The sequence below is a fragment of the Mercenaria mercenaria genome, chromosome 15 (assembly GCF_021730395.1).
Source record: "Mercenaria mercenaria strain notata chromosome 15, MADL_Memer_1, whole genome shotgun sequence".
NCBI classification, from domain to species: Eukaryota; Metazoa; Mollusca; class Bivalvia; order Venerida; family Veneridae; genus Mercenaria; species Mercenaria mercenaria.
In genome coordinates, this window is record NC_069375.1 from 38,211,241 (window position 1) to 38,225,366 (window position 14,126).

Consider the following 14,126-nt stretch of genomic DNA (forward strand, 5'->3'; position numbering starts at 1 on the left):
GTTTTGAAGATACACTCCTAAACATTAATATTTTCAACTTAGACAAGAGCTTTTTATGATTATATTTGTTTGGATAAGTTAAAAACACCAACATAATGATAGTGACAGTTATAATTGTAATTGAATATTGGCAAATAATACTGGCATATTATGCTTGCAAAAAGGGTTGGCAAATAATACTTGCAAAATTATTGCTGTTGGCTTATAATATTGACAGATAATGTTGGCAGATAATGCTGGCAAATTATAGTGGCATAATTGTAATGTTATTAATACTTGCAGATAATGTTGTTAAATAATGCTTGCAAATTATGTTGGCAAATAATATCTGTATGTAATGTTGGCAAATATTGCTTGCAAATACTGTTGGCAAATAATAACGGCATATAACATTGGCATAATGATGTTGGCATATAGTCTTGGCAGATAATGTTGGAATATAGTGTCAAGTGAATATATAAACTGCAGCATATTCTTGCACTCCTTGTAAATGTCAGTCCTGACAAAGAACTGCTTCCATCAAAGAATTTCAGTTTGTTTACATATTCAGACTTGGGGTTAGGATTGGTGTTAAGACATGAACAATTAATGCCAGTTCTAGATTAACACATTATCCTTTTTAACTTTAATACCCTGTATTATATGAAGTATATAACCATAGATTTCAAACCATATGTTGAATATTTTACAGAACAAATGCTTTTCAATACATTTTTTTCTAGGTATTATATCTATTGCAATACTGGCAATTGTGATATTGATCCTTCTGATATTGTGCCAGAGAATACGTATAGCTATAGCTTTAATCAAGGAAAGTAGCAAGTAAGTGACATTCTACATATATTGTAAGTGAGAGATATACAGATTGAACTGTAATACAGGACAGTGATAGTGATAAGTGACATTCAGCATATATAGTGAGTAAGTGATATTTTGAATGAAGTTCAGTCAAGGACAGTGATAAGTCAAATTCAACATACATAGTGAGTGCTATTTAGAATGAACTGTTATCTAAACATTGGTAAGTGTTATTCAGAATTCATGATGGTTGAGTGATATTCACAATGAACTGTAATATAGGACATTGATTGGGTGACATTCAGAATACTTAGTGAGTGAGAAATATTCAGAATGAACTGTAATACAGGAACATTCCGAATACATGGAGAGTGAGTGATATCTAGAATAAACTGTGATATAGGACAGTGATTAGTGACATTCAGTGTACATAGTGAGTGAGTGAGGGATATTTAGAATGAACCTTTATGTATGCCATTGATAAGTAACATTCAGGATACATAGTGACTGAGAGATATTCAGAATGAACTGTAAGATCACATTTAGTGCATAGTGAGTGAGTGATACATATGTTAGTCAAAGTCAGTGATAAGTGACATTAAGTATGCATATTGAGTGAGTGGTTCAGTTGAGGACATTTACAATTTATATTCAGTAAAATAGTGTTTGTCGTATTTAGAACCCTACTGGATGCCATTAGTTACCGACATTCTACATACAAAGTGAGTGAGTGATCTTTAATTATAATTTTAAGACATAAAATTCTGTAATTTAAATGCAGAGTAACAGTTAATGCAAAATTGAAGAAATACTTTGAACATTCTTCTTCACCTAAGTTGTAAGCAAAGAATTAAGATTGCTATAGATAGAAGTATAATTATATTTTTCAGAGCTGTGGGCAGTATGCTGATGACACTGATATTCCCGGTGTTTATTTATATCCTAGAAGTATCTGTGATAGCGTATTGGCTCGTCTCTGCTGTGTATCCTTTTATTGTCAAGTTTTTAGCAAAGGCAATTTTTCGGTAGTGTTTTAGTTACGTAACAATAGTCAGTAAGCCTCGTACCCTTCGTGCCTGGATTCTGTAACAGTGCTTACATATCTGCTCCTGTAACTGGCAACTCCTGCACATGAAATAAGAGATGGGGACTTCTTCAGACATACCTTTTTCTGTCAGATAAACATCAACAACATTTATATCTATTTGGTTCCAAGGTTACAAAGCATATATCGGAAAAAAGTCTCCAAATTTTTGTCATCTTATTGGTTGATTCTCAGCTAAGTTTTAAATTTGACCATTGGAAAGGTTCATTTCTTAGACTGGTCTGCAAACTTAAGTTTGTAGTCTGGGATTAGGTTTTCCATTTGCAGGCTGGTCTGCAAGTTAGACTATCCAGACAGGCTGTAAAAAAATACATTAGAATACAAACAGAGCCAGTCTGTGATGTTTTACATGATATCCTTAACTACTGATAGTTACCTGGCATCTACAGGAAGAGAGCCAACATTTGACCTGATGAATGACAGCAGCATATATAATACCAATGGTTCTTATAACTATGAAGAGATCAGGAAACAAACAGACAGTCTCTTTGATGAAATCCCTTGTGACAATGAGGTATGTTTAGAGACCTACATTCCAGTCTAGCCAGTGGAGATAAAAGAGTGTAATAGTATCATACTGTCAGCATGTCAGTCAGTATGTTGGTCTAGTTTTTCAATCCATTGGTAGGAAAACCGTTTTTCAGACCATACTTTTGAAATTTTAAGAATAATCTTCTTTAAGCTACATACAATTGTTATGCCCCCCTTCAAAGAAGGAGGGGTATATTGTTTTGCAGATGTCGGTATGTCTGTCGGTCGGTCTGTCTGTCGGTCAGTCTGTATGTAGACCAATCCGTTTCCGGATGATAACTCAAGAACGCTGGGGCCTAGGATCATGAACTTTGATAGGAAGGTTGATCATCACCTGCAGATGACCCCTATTGATTTTGAGGTCTGTATATCAAAGGTTAAGGTCACAGTGACCCTGAACAGTTAAACGGTTTCCGGATGATAACTCAAGAACGCTTGGGCCTAGGATCATGAAAGTTGATAGGGAGGTTGGTCATGACCAGCAGATGACCCCTATTGATTTTGAGGTCATAATGTCAAAGTTCAAGGTCACAGGGACCTGGAACTGTTAAATGGTTTCCGGATGATAACTCAAGATTGCTTGGGCCTTGGATCTTGAAAGTTGATAGGAATGTTGTTCATGACCAGCAGATAACCATATTGATTTTGAGGTCAGTAGGTCAAAGGTCACGGTCACAGTGACCAGGAACGGTAAAACGGTTTCCGGGCGATAACTCAAAAACGCTTGGGCCTAGGATCAGGAAAATTGATAAGGAGATTGTTCATGACCAGCAGATGACCCCTAGTGATTTTGAGGTCATTTGGTCAGAGTTCAAGGTCAGATTGGCCAGGAACAGTTAAACAGTTTCTGGACAATAACTTGAAAATGCTTGGGCCAAGGGTCGTGAAAGATGATAGAGAGGTTCATCATGACCAGCAGATGACCCCTATTGATTTTGAGGTCAGTAGGTCAAAGGTCAAGGTTACAGTGACCTGGAACATTTAAACCGTTTCCAGACAATAACTTTAGAACTCTAGGGCCTAGGATCATGAAACTTGATAGGGAGGTTGGTCATGACCTGGAGATGACCACTATAGATTTTGAGGTCTGTAGGCTAAAGGTCAAGGTCACATTGACCCGGAACAGTTAAACCCTTTTCAGACGATACCTTGAAAACGCTTGGGCCTAGGATCACTAAACTTAATAGGGAGGTTGATCATGACCAGCAGATGACCCCTGTTGATTTTGAGGTCAATAGGTCAATATCACATTGAACCAGAACAGTAGAACTTTTGTTTACAGTGAGCAAATAATTTCTGTTCCTTGTGCAATTACTGAATGCATCAAGGGGGGCATTTCGTGTTCGACGAGCTCTTGTTACTCTTACAGAGCTACTATGTTATGCTCCATTTTCAAGATTGCATCATTAAGGTCAATTTATGCAACCATAATTTGATTTTCATATTAATTTTGTCTTTTTTCTTCCATGGTTGTTGTTGAATCTTGTATAACAAAGTGTTGTGACACATTTTCAAAGTCATACCTTCAGGTCGAAAAAGTTAATTGATTTTCTTGTTTAAATCATAGTTTAGTTTGAAATCTCGCTTTGGGTGAAGAATTCTTCCATGTGAGACAGTCATCCAGGTGACATATACAAGGCTGGTGGTTCTACCCAGGTACTTGCTCTTGTTTGAAAATAATGCTCACATGGGCGTCTGCGATCTTTCTCCATAATCAAAAGCTGGAAAGTTGCCATATGAGTTATAAGTGTGTCGGTGCAAGTTTAAACAAAACAAAACTTAAACAGGCCACAATTTATACCAGTGAACCATCTTATCAATATAATCATAAGTAGTGATGCAGTCATTTTTCAAGATGTGACCTGGCTATATAACTGAGATTAGAGACCATTGTCAAAACTCTAGTATCTGATTGGTTGTTGCTAAACACACTTCTGAAATTGACCAGTGGTAAGGCTGCATTCTGAGACTGGTCTTCTGTCTAAGTTTTTTTAACCGAAGATTAAAATGTAATGCCTTAGTTGACATTCTGTTTACTTTTCATGTGTAGATGAATGGAACGTTAAGTGAGGTATGTGGTGTGCTGAAGCATGCACAAGAAGGAAAGTAAGTATTTTAACATTAATAAGAAACATACATGTGTAAGACAGAAATATGAGTCATGTGTTACATAATTGAATTTAAACACAGAAATAAAGCAAACTAAGTATTAGAAGTAATATATTTTAACCCTTACCCTGCTAAATTTTTAAAATGAACTTGTCCATCTTTCAATTTGGACAGTACCATTAACTGTTATAAGGGGTGCGTACTGAAAAGATACTGATAGAATAGTGAACAATGCAGATCTTGATCAGACTGCACAGATGTGCAGGCTGATCATGATCTACACTGGTCGCAAAGGTAGAATCAATCGTGTCCAGCATGATAAAGGTTAAGACCTTAATGTAAATTTTTCCTACCTTTTTTTATGACCATACCAAAACAGGGCTGACTGTTTTGAGGATTTACTTGATAGAAAAAAAAAACAAAATTTACATAAAGATTTGATATGATAGGCTTTAAAGTGACTCAGTACATCTGTCATATGGTTTTTGTTACACACCAGGTTGTCAGTCAGTACATACTTGATAGGTTCAAAAATCACAATTTTTAACTTGAATCTTTGAAAAATAGGTAGAACTATTACACTCACCAATTCATCGGCATTGGTTTACCCATTCAGTTAAGTTTTTGTATGTAAGCTGATATTTCAGAACCCATTAATGAGAATGGATTGAAATTTCACACACTTGTTCACTGACCTGACATGCATCATAGAGGTTGCATGTTTACAAAATTATGGCCCTTTTTCAGCTTTTGTATTAATTCATTTATAACTTACTTAGCGACGAGGCTGTTGAATAGTCGAGCGTTACTATCTACCCAACAGCTTTTGTTCACATTCTTCCAATTCTTAAAATGTAAAAATTCAAAAGTTACCTTTATAATTAGAAATTGATGTTATTTTTGTAATTAGAAAAATATGTATTTATAAGTTCTAGATTTTTCAGCTGATTTCCACAGTTCTGTGTAGTAAGGAGCAATAAAAGTTACATTGAGGTTTACCCTTAACCTGCTAAATTTCTATAATGAACTTGTCCATCTTTCAGTTTGGACAGTACCAATAACTGTTAAAAGGGGTGCATACCAAAAAGATACTGACTGAATGGTAAAAAGTGCAGATCATGATCAGACTGCACAGATGTGCAGACTGATCATTATCTACACTGGTGGCAAAAGGCAGAATCAGTTGTGTTCAGCCTGATAAGGGATAACAATGATGTTTACTCGTATTACTCGTTAATTTCATTTTTCTAAACTTGATGATGATTTATTCCATGAAGTTTTAAGTTTTATTTTTGTTATATGACTAAGGAAACATTTTTAAAATTAACCACTTTCTCTGAAAATTTATGTTGTTCATTTATCTCTTGCTAGGTTCAGGTAAAAGTCTCGATTCTTTACCCCATTATGGTATTTGTTCATGCACCTGCATGAACTGAATGACTTTAAACGCTTAGCTTTTGATACCCTTTTAGTTGAAATGCACATTACATAAAAAATAGTTCTATTGAAAAGGCAAAAGCATCGATTTCTGTATGTTTAACAAAGCTTAATCTAGTCTGTTCAAATAACATTTCCTAGCAACAATGACAAACTTTTGTTTAAGAAAATGAGCAGGTTTATCTAAAGCTTTTCTTCATTTGATATATCTTGTCAACATGAACCAGGAATTCAGTCATACTTAAACTCCTTATGAGCCGCGCCATGAGAAAACCACCATAGTGGGTATGCGACCAGCATGGATCCAGACCAGCCTGCGCATCCGCGCATTCTGGTCAGGATCCATGCTGTTCGCTAACAGTTTCTCCAATTCTAATAGGCTTTAAAAGCGAACAGCATGGATCCTGACCAGACTGCGCTGATGCGCAGGCTGGTCTGGATCCATGCTGGTTGCAAAGCCACTAAGTTGGTTTTCTCATGGCACGGCTCTTATTATGTAAGGGAGGATATAACAAAAGAAAGTAAGAAGAAATAAAAACGTTTGTGTATTTGGGAAAAATTGACATTAATTTTGTCAAACTGTAACTTCAGTTTGTATGCAAAATAGCACTATGTTTGTCTTGAGGATATTTCATGATAAATAATTATGTATAAAAGTCTATTGACCAAAAAAATTTAGTTGCATAAGTCGCCAATAGTTTTTTCACTGACTTTTCAACCAGTCATATTTAAGACTTTTGAGTTGTTGGAGATTCCATTCCTATTTTAGGGGCTTATTGATTTATGTTTGTTCCACGCACATTCTTTCAGTTTCATTTAGTTAGATCAGCCTTGAAGCAAGACTTAATTTATTAACTCAGTGTCCACAGTTGTTTTACTTTTCATTATTGTTTGCTATAACCAAATATAGTAATGCATTTTGGACAAACCTTGAAAATAATAAATAGTACATAAATGACTATAAAATGTACTGAAATAAAATATACTTGTGTGAAGGCAAGAGTTGATCTCTAGTGTAACCCTGACCATTTTTGGATTACAGTCGAGACTGTTTTAAGAGACCGACTTTGGAAAGCAGCGAAAAAGGTCACATATGACAGGGAGTCTCTTAAAATAGTCTCACTTAACAGGATGACGCTGGTTTCATATATTTTTCCAATTAAAGTACATGAATATCGGATACTTATATATTGGCCTCTTTTAAGGTAGGAGTGGAAAATGATTAAATACCATTTCTTTAATTGCATATTGATAAAATATAAATTTCAAGTAATTTGCATCATTCGTATGATGTTGATAAAACAAATTTAAGCTCATGATCTGGCAAGAAAATGAAGGGGAGCAGTAAAATATAAATGTTCCATTTGAACTATTTACACACTGAGGTTTATGATATTTATATCTTTTTGTGTACTAATTGTTCATTGACATTTATTCGATTATTGACTGCATCTTTAATCTGTGTTTACTTCATCGTTTCCTGTTAAATACGGCCATATTTTTGTTTCACCAGGAATAAAGTTAATTTATGCACCGACTCCGAATTCTTCAGCGACTTTATACGCTGGTTTTCCCTAATCGAGCAATTCAAGTGCCTTAACACGCTGTTCTAATGTCAAAACAGTTCTTTTTTATGTTTTTCATCAGCCATTTTTTGTAAACAAATAAGTTCTCGTCTCAAACAACTTCATGCGAGATAAAGAACGGTAACTCTATTGTGTAAAATCTTGCGAGGGAGCATCTCAAAGTCGCTGAAAATGGTCTTAATATCGATTCGGGAGCCTGATTTCACAGTCGCTTGTCGCGTAAGGCAGGGGGTTGCTTAATTCAGACTCTTTTAATAGTAAATTACGTCCGGAGCATAAAATAGGGTCACATATGACAGGGAGTCGCTAAATTCAGGGGGTCGTTAAGGCAGTCTCGACTGTATTTTGAAATTTTTGACACAAAACTAATTTAACAGTTAACTTTTTAGCCTGTTATATTGATAAAAGATAGTAAAGTGCAAGTCATTGCATGCTAAATCTTGGTTTTGATATGTGGAAATTGATAGTAATTCATGGATTTCAAATTTTAAAAATAAGAGTATTTCTGAATTTCTGTTTTATCAAAATGATCTGAGATATGCTCGTTACAGCCATTTGGGTACTTTAAATTTCCACCATTAGTTTGACAGGGTAGGATGTACCATATATTAACAAATGCAATATCTGTAATTTATAAAATGATTTTTTTTTACATATTAAGTGAAAAAGAATGTTCTTGGTTGACTCGACATACATGTAGTAAATTTAGAATGTATATTTGAGCCGCACCATGAGAAAACCAACATAGTGCATTTGCGACCAGCATGGATCCAGACCAGCCTGCGCATTCATGCAGTCTTGTCAGGATTCAAACTGTTTGCTAATGGTTTCTCATTACAATAGGGTTGAAAGCAAACAGTATGGATCCTGACCAGACTCGAGGATGCGTAGGTTGGTCTGGATCCAAGCTGACTGCATATGCACTATGTTGGTTTTCAGATGGTGCAGCTCATTTGTGAAATATAAACTAGCATGATTGTACTGTTTCAGATATACAATATACCTACAAATCTATAACTTGTTCATGTTATTCTGGATGGTAAATTTTTGTATTGCCCTTGGGGAGATGGCCCTGGCTGGGGCGTTTGCTTCATATTACTGGGCTTTTGAGAAGCCGAGAGACATACCCACGTTTCCGCTGTTAACCTCAGTTTGGAGATGTTTTAGGTAAGTTTTTAATGCCTTATTAATTACTGTCAGTACATATTTGATAGGATATTTAGTTTAGATTTATTAAGTAGTAAATTTAGCATTGATGTTAATACATTCAGCTAAAGTTCCTGTTAGCATAACCTGAGTGTTTTGTATATTTTGAAAAATTGAAATTGCCTGACATTTATTTATTTATCGTTTAGTAGGTGGATAGTATAAATGAAATACTGCTACTGTTTTAAACACTACATCCATTATTGCCCATGAAAATGAGGTCTGAAACTGTTCAGTCTTGAGCAGTTTTATTGCATATTCAATTTTAAATCTAGGTATTGCGTAATAGAAGTATTTCAAATAATACAGCAGAGATTTGAAGATTGGATTCTGGCCTGCGATCCACTAAATATTGCCAAATCTAATTATATTTTTATTCAATATCTCTGCCATTATATCTGTTTTACAGGTATCACCTGGGGACGCTGGCCTTTGGGTCCCTTATTGTAGCCATAATACAGATTATCCGAGTCTTCCTGGAGTATCTTGACCATAAACTCAAAGGATCTGAAAATCCAGTCGCTAAATTTTTTATGAAGTAAGTAAAATTACATAAGAAAAATTTCATTTATATCAGTAGAAATTTGATAAAGAAAAGGAACTGAACAGATGTAACTCATTCCATATTTAGTTTAAACCTGTTTATAAAACACTTATTGTAGAAAACCTGAGCTAAGTGGTTCCTAGATATCCGACCTGTACTTGCACCTATGCAAGATGTTGCGGAAATCAAGGTCAAATTCTGTCAATGGGATTCAGATCTGTGATGTTGTACATGCTGTACAACTCTACGTCCCTCCATTCTTTATTTAATTTATTTTTGGCCTTTAAACTGGATAACATTAGCCAGCAATGGATTTGTGATTTACTTCAATAGATTAGACCATTGTATAAGAAATGAGAATACAGGTGGCAGGGCTCCAGATAATTTTTTTGGCCAATGAGTATTTACTCAACATATTTTTTGTGAATGAGTAAAATGGTAAAATCTGAAATTGACTAGAAGTAATTTTACTCCTGAAAATTTATTAATGTGAAAAAACCAGAAATCAGTTTTGTAACATATTTATTGGGTGTAACACCCATACATTTGTTTGCAGTTTAGTTTCAATTCATCATTTAAGATTTTGCTTCCTTTTTTCCCTTGGCTTGCTTTGGTTTCACACTCGCAACCGAATAAAATAGAATATTCAATATACCTTTAGCTATGTTTTGGGGATCAGTCTTGTTGGTTCAGAGAATGCGTAGAGTGTTTGTTCACTTATACATTCTTAGAAAAGAGACATTTTTGTTTATTCCGCACTGGAAGTTAATATTTTAAATCGACACCGCTTTAAAATACACTACCGTACCATAATGGCATCAATATTAATTCCCAACTATTTGATATACACAGACATTGAGTGTAAAAAATAGTTTAACCTAGGTTTATAGAGTACCATTCAATGCGTGTGTACGTTCAATTTGGGAGAATTAATGCCGACTGTGCTCTGTTACATAAAGCATCCGGACGATTCAGGTTTTGTTTATGCCAGTAAAAAGTCATTGTGTGTGTTTTCTGTTATTTCATATACGTTTTTATATGCTTAAAAATTATCAGACATGCGTATATGCATTATTTCAAAGCATAATTTACGCTAATACGCATCTTATCTGGAGCCCTGGGTGGTATGTTTTGCTCATTTAAAATTCAAAAGGTGATTTAAAAATCTTACAGTGCCTGGTTACCCTGATTTCTTTTCTAACTCTTTATGGAAAAAGATACATGTATATTTGTGTACAGAACAGCATTGTTTACATAGTAATTACACATTATTGTAATACATAGTTACTATATATTAAACATTCTTTACTCTTTCAGGTGTCTTAAATGTTGTTTTTGGTGCCTTGAAAAATTCATCAGATTCCTCAACAAAAATGCATACATCATGGCAAGTTTTAAATTTTGTTTGTACTTAACATGAACTTTTTATATGTAGAATACACTTGCATATATACAAATTGAGCCACGCCATGAGAAAACTAACATAGTGTCTTTGCGCAGTCTGGTCAGGATCCATGCTGTTCGCTTTCAAAGTCTATTGCAATTAGAGAAACTGTTAGTGAACAGCATGGATCCTGACCAGACTGCGCGGATGCGCAGTCTGGTCTGGATCCATGCTGGTCGCACAGCCACTATGTTGGTTTTCTCATGGCGTGGCTCAATTAAACATAAAACTGTTTTATTTCTATTTCTGCAAATATAATTATTGTAATATTCATGGTAGGATTATAACTGTTTATAATCTTCAATATGCTAAATTTAACATGAGAGCTGCTCTGCAAAAACCAACATTAGGGCTTTGCAATCAGTATGGGTCCATATCAGCCTACATTTCCATGCAGTCTGATCTGGACCCATACTGTTGGCATATCAGCTGCATACAAGTGCCGAAATTGATATACAAACAGTATGGATGTGGGGATAAATGAATAGTATTGTGGTGGGGATAAACAAACAGTATGGATGTCGGGATAAATGAATAGTATTGTGGGGATAAAAGAATAGTATTTTGGCAGGGATAAATGAATAGAATTGTGGTGGGGATAAACAAACAGTATGGATGTGGGGATAAATGAATAGAATTGTGGTGGGGATAAACAAACAGTATGGATGTGGGGATAAATGAATAGTATTGTGGTGGAGATAAACAAACAGTATGGATGTGGGGATAAATGAATAGAATTGTGGTGGGGATAAACAAACAGTATGGATGTGGGGATAAAAGAATAGTATTGTGGCAGGGATAAATGAATAGAATTGTGGTGGGGATAAACAAACAGTATGGATGTGGGGATAAATGAATAGTATTGTGGTGGGGATAAACAAACAGTATGGATGTGGGGATAAATGAATAGTATTGTGGTGGGGATAAACAAACAGTATGGATGTGGGGATAAATGAATAGTATTGTGGTGGGGATAAATTAATAGAATTGTGGTGGGGATAAACAAACAGTATGGATGTGGGGATAGATGAATAGTATTGTGGTGGGGATAAACAAACAGTATGGATGTGGGGATAAATGAATAGTATTGAGGTGGGGATAAACAAACAGTATGGATGTGGGCATAAATGAATAGTATTGAGGTGGGGATAAACAAACAGTATGGATGTGGGGATAAATGAATAGTATTGTGGGGATAAATGAATAGTATTGTGGCAGGGATAAATGAATAGAATTGTGGTGGGGATAAACAAACAGTATGGATGTGGGGATAAATGAATAGTATTGTGGTGGGGATAAATTAATAGAATTGTGGTGGGGATAAACAAACAGTATGGATGTGGGGATAAATGAATAGTATTGTGGTGGGGATAAACAAACAGTATGGATGTGGGCATAAATGAATAGTATTGTGGTGGGGATAAACAAACAGTATGGATGTGGGCATAAATGAATACTATGGGGGTGGGGATAAATTAATAGAATTGTGGTGGGGATAAACAAACAGTATGGATGTGGGGATAGATGAATAGTATTGTGGTGGGGATAAACAAACAGTATGGATGTGGGGATAAATGAATAGTATTGAGGTGGGGATAAACAAACAGTATGGATGTGGGCATAAATGAATAGTATTGAGGTGGGGATAAACAAACAGTATGGATGTGGGGATAAATGAATAGTATTGTGGGGATAAATGAATAGTATTGTGGCAGGGATAAATGAATAGAATTGTGGTGGGGATAAACAAACAGTATGGATGTGGGGATAAATGAATAGTATTGTGGTGGGGATAAATTAATAGAATTGTGGTGGGGATAAACAAACAGTATGGATGTGGGGATAAATGAATAGTATTGTGGTGGGGATAAACAAACAGTATGGATGTGGGCATAAATGAATAGTATTGTGGTGGGGATAAACAAACAGTATGGATGTGGGCATAAATGAATACTATGGGGGTGGGGATAATCAAACAGTACGGATGTGCATTGATCTGGAACTTTACTAGTCACAAAGCCCTAGGGTTTGGTTTCACGTTTTTATGTATTTTTTAAACAACATGTAAATGAAGCATCATTAAGAATCGAGGTCTGGTTATCAAGTGAGTGAGTGAGATTTTGCTCTGTTCTGATGAAAGTTTCAAATCTGTTTTATCATACAGTACTGTTGTTTGATTTCAGGTTGCCATACATGGGAAGAATTTCTGTGTTTCTGCAAAGAAAGCCTTCATGCTGATATTTAGAAATGTTGTCAGGTACTGATCTCATACAGTTTTATGAAAATGCCGTGTAACACAATAAATTGAATTCCCGTCCCAGAAACACTCGCTTGATATACTGTTAATTGTGTGACATACAAACAATTTCTGCTGACAGGAAATATATATGGTCTAAATTTAGAGGGAGTCAGTTTCATGTTGAGTTTAGGTAGCTTTACAGATGCGGTCAGAACACTAGTCTGCATATAGGAAGTACTTTATGCATGTATATTGCAGGGTTTTAAAAAAGGCCATAGTTATATGTGAACATTTTTGTACCCCCCGCCCCCACCCCCGACAACAAAGTTGTAAGGTGCGCACCATCTCTACTCATCCCCTTGACACAATTTAATGAAACTTCACACAAGTGATCAGTAACAACAGTAGTTGTGCATGGGGCATGTTAGGTTCTTTCGGAAAAAAAAAATTGCAGAGTTATGGGACTTTGTTTTTTGTTACTATACTATATACATAGACACAATCTTGTGTGCACCATCTCTCCTCATCCCCTTGACACAATTTAATGAAACTTCACACAAGTGATCAGTAACAACAGTAGTTGTGCATGGGACATGTTAGGTTCTTTCAGAAAAAAAAATTGCAGAGTTACGGGACTTTGTTTTTTGTAACTATACTATAAACATAGTCACAGTCTTGTGCGCACCATCTCTCCTCATCCCCTTGACACAGCTTAATGAAACTTCACACAAGTGATCAGTAACAACAGTAGTTGTGTATGGGGCATGTTAGGTTCTTTCAACGACAAAAATTGCAGAGTTATGGGACTTTGTTTCTTGTTAACATACTATGTACATCCAATCTGCATATGCAATCTTGGGCGCGCCTGATCTTCCGAACCCTTGCACACAATTTAATGAAACTTCACACAAGTGATCAGTACCAACCCTAGTTGTGCATGGTGCATGTTATGTTCTTTTAGATAAATATTCTGCATAGTTATGGGACTTTGTTTTTTGTTACTATACTGTATACATACAGTCTATATACATACAGTCCACATAATTATGCAATCTTGTGTGCGTCAAATTGCAATGTACTGTGTCAGTGCATGCGGGGGGTACATTCATCACCTTAAGTGATAGCTC

The 14,126-nt window shown here is 35.5% G+C and overlaps 1 protein-coding gene across 4 annotated transcripts in view; it reads left to right on the forward strand.

Annotated features, from left to right (window-relative positions):
- Window positions 1–14,126, forward strand: part of LOC123555353 (choline transporter-like protein 4) — an 85,779-nt gene that overhangs the window by 65,498 nt on the left and 6,155 nt on the right. For all 4 annotated transcript variants that reach the window (XM_053525050.1, XM_053525047.1, XM_053525048.1 and 1 more), the window contains exons 12-19: window positions 723–822; window positions 1,689–1,781; window positions 2,276–2,417; window positions 4,485–4,540; window positions 8,557–8,733; window positions 9,182–9,310; window positions 10,634–10,703; window positions 12,944–13,017. In XM_053525050.1, coding sequence (XP_053381025.1) covers window positions 723–822; window positions 1,689–1,781; window positions 2,276–2,417; window positions 4,485–4,540; window positions 8,557–8,733; window positions 9,182–9,310; window positions 10,634–10,703; window positions 12,944–13,017 — 841 coding nt within the window. The remainder of the gene's footprint in view (window positions 1–722; window positions 823–1,688; window positions 1,782–2,275; window positions 2,418–4,484; window positions 4,541–8,556; window positions 8,734–9,181; window positions 9,311–10,633; window positions 10,704–12,943; window positions 13,018–14,126) is intronic.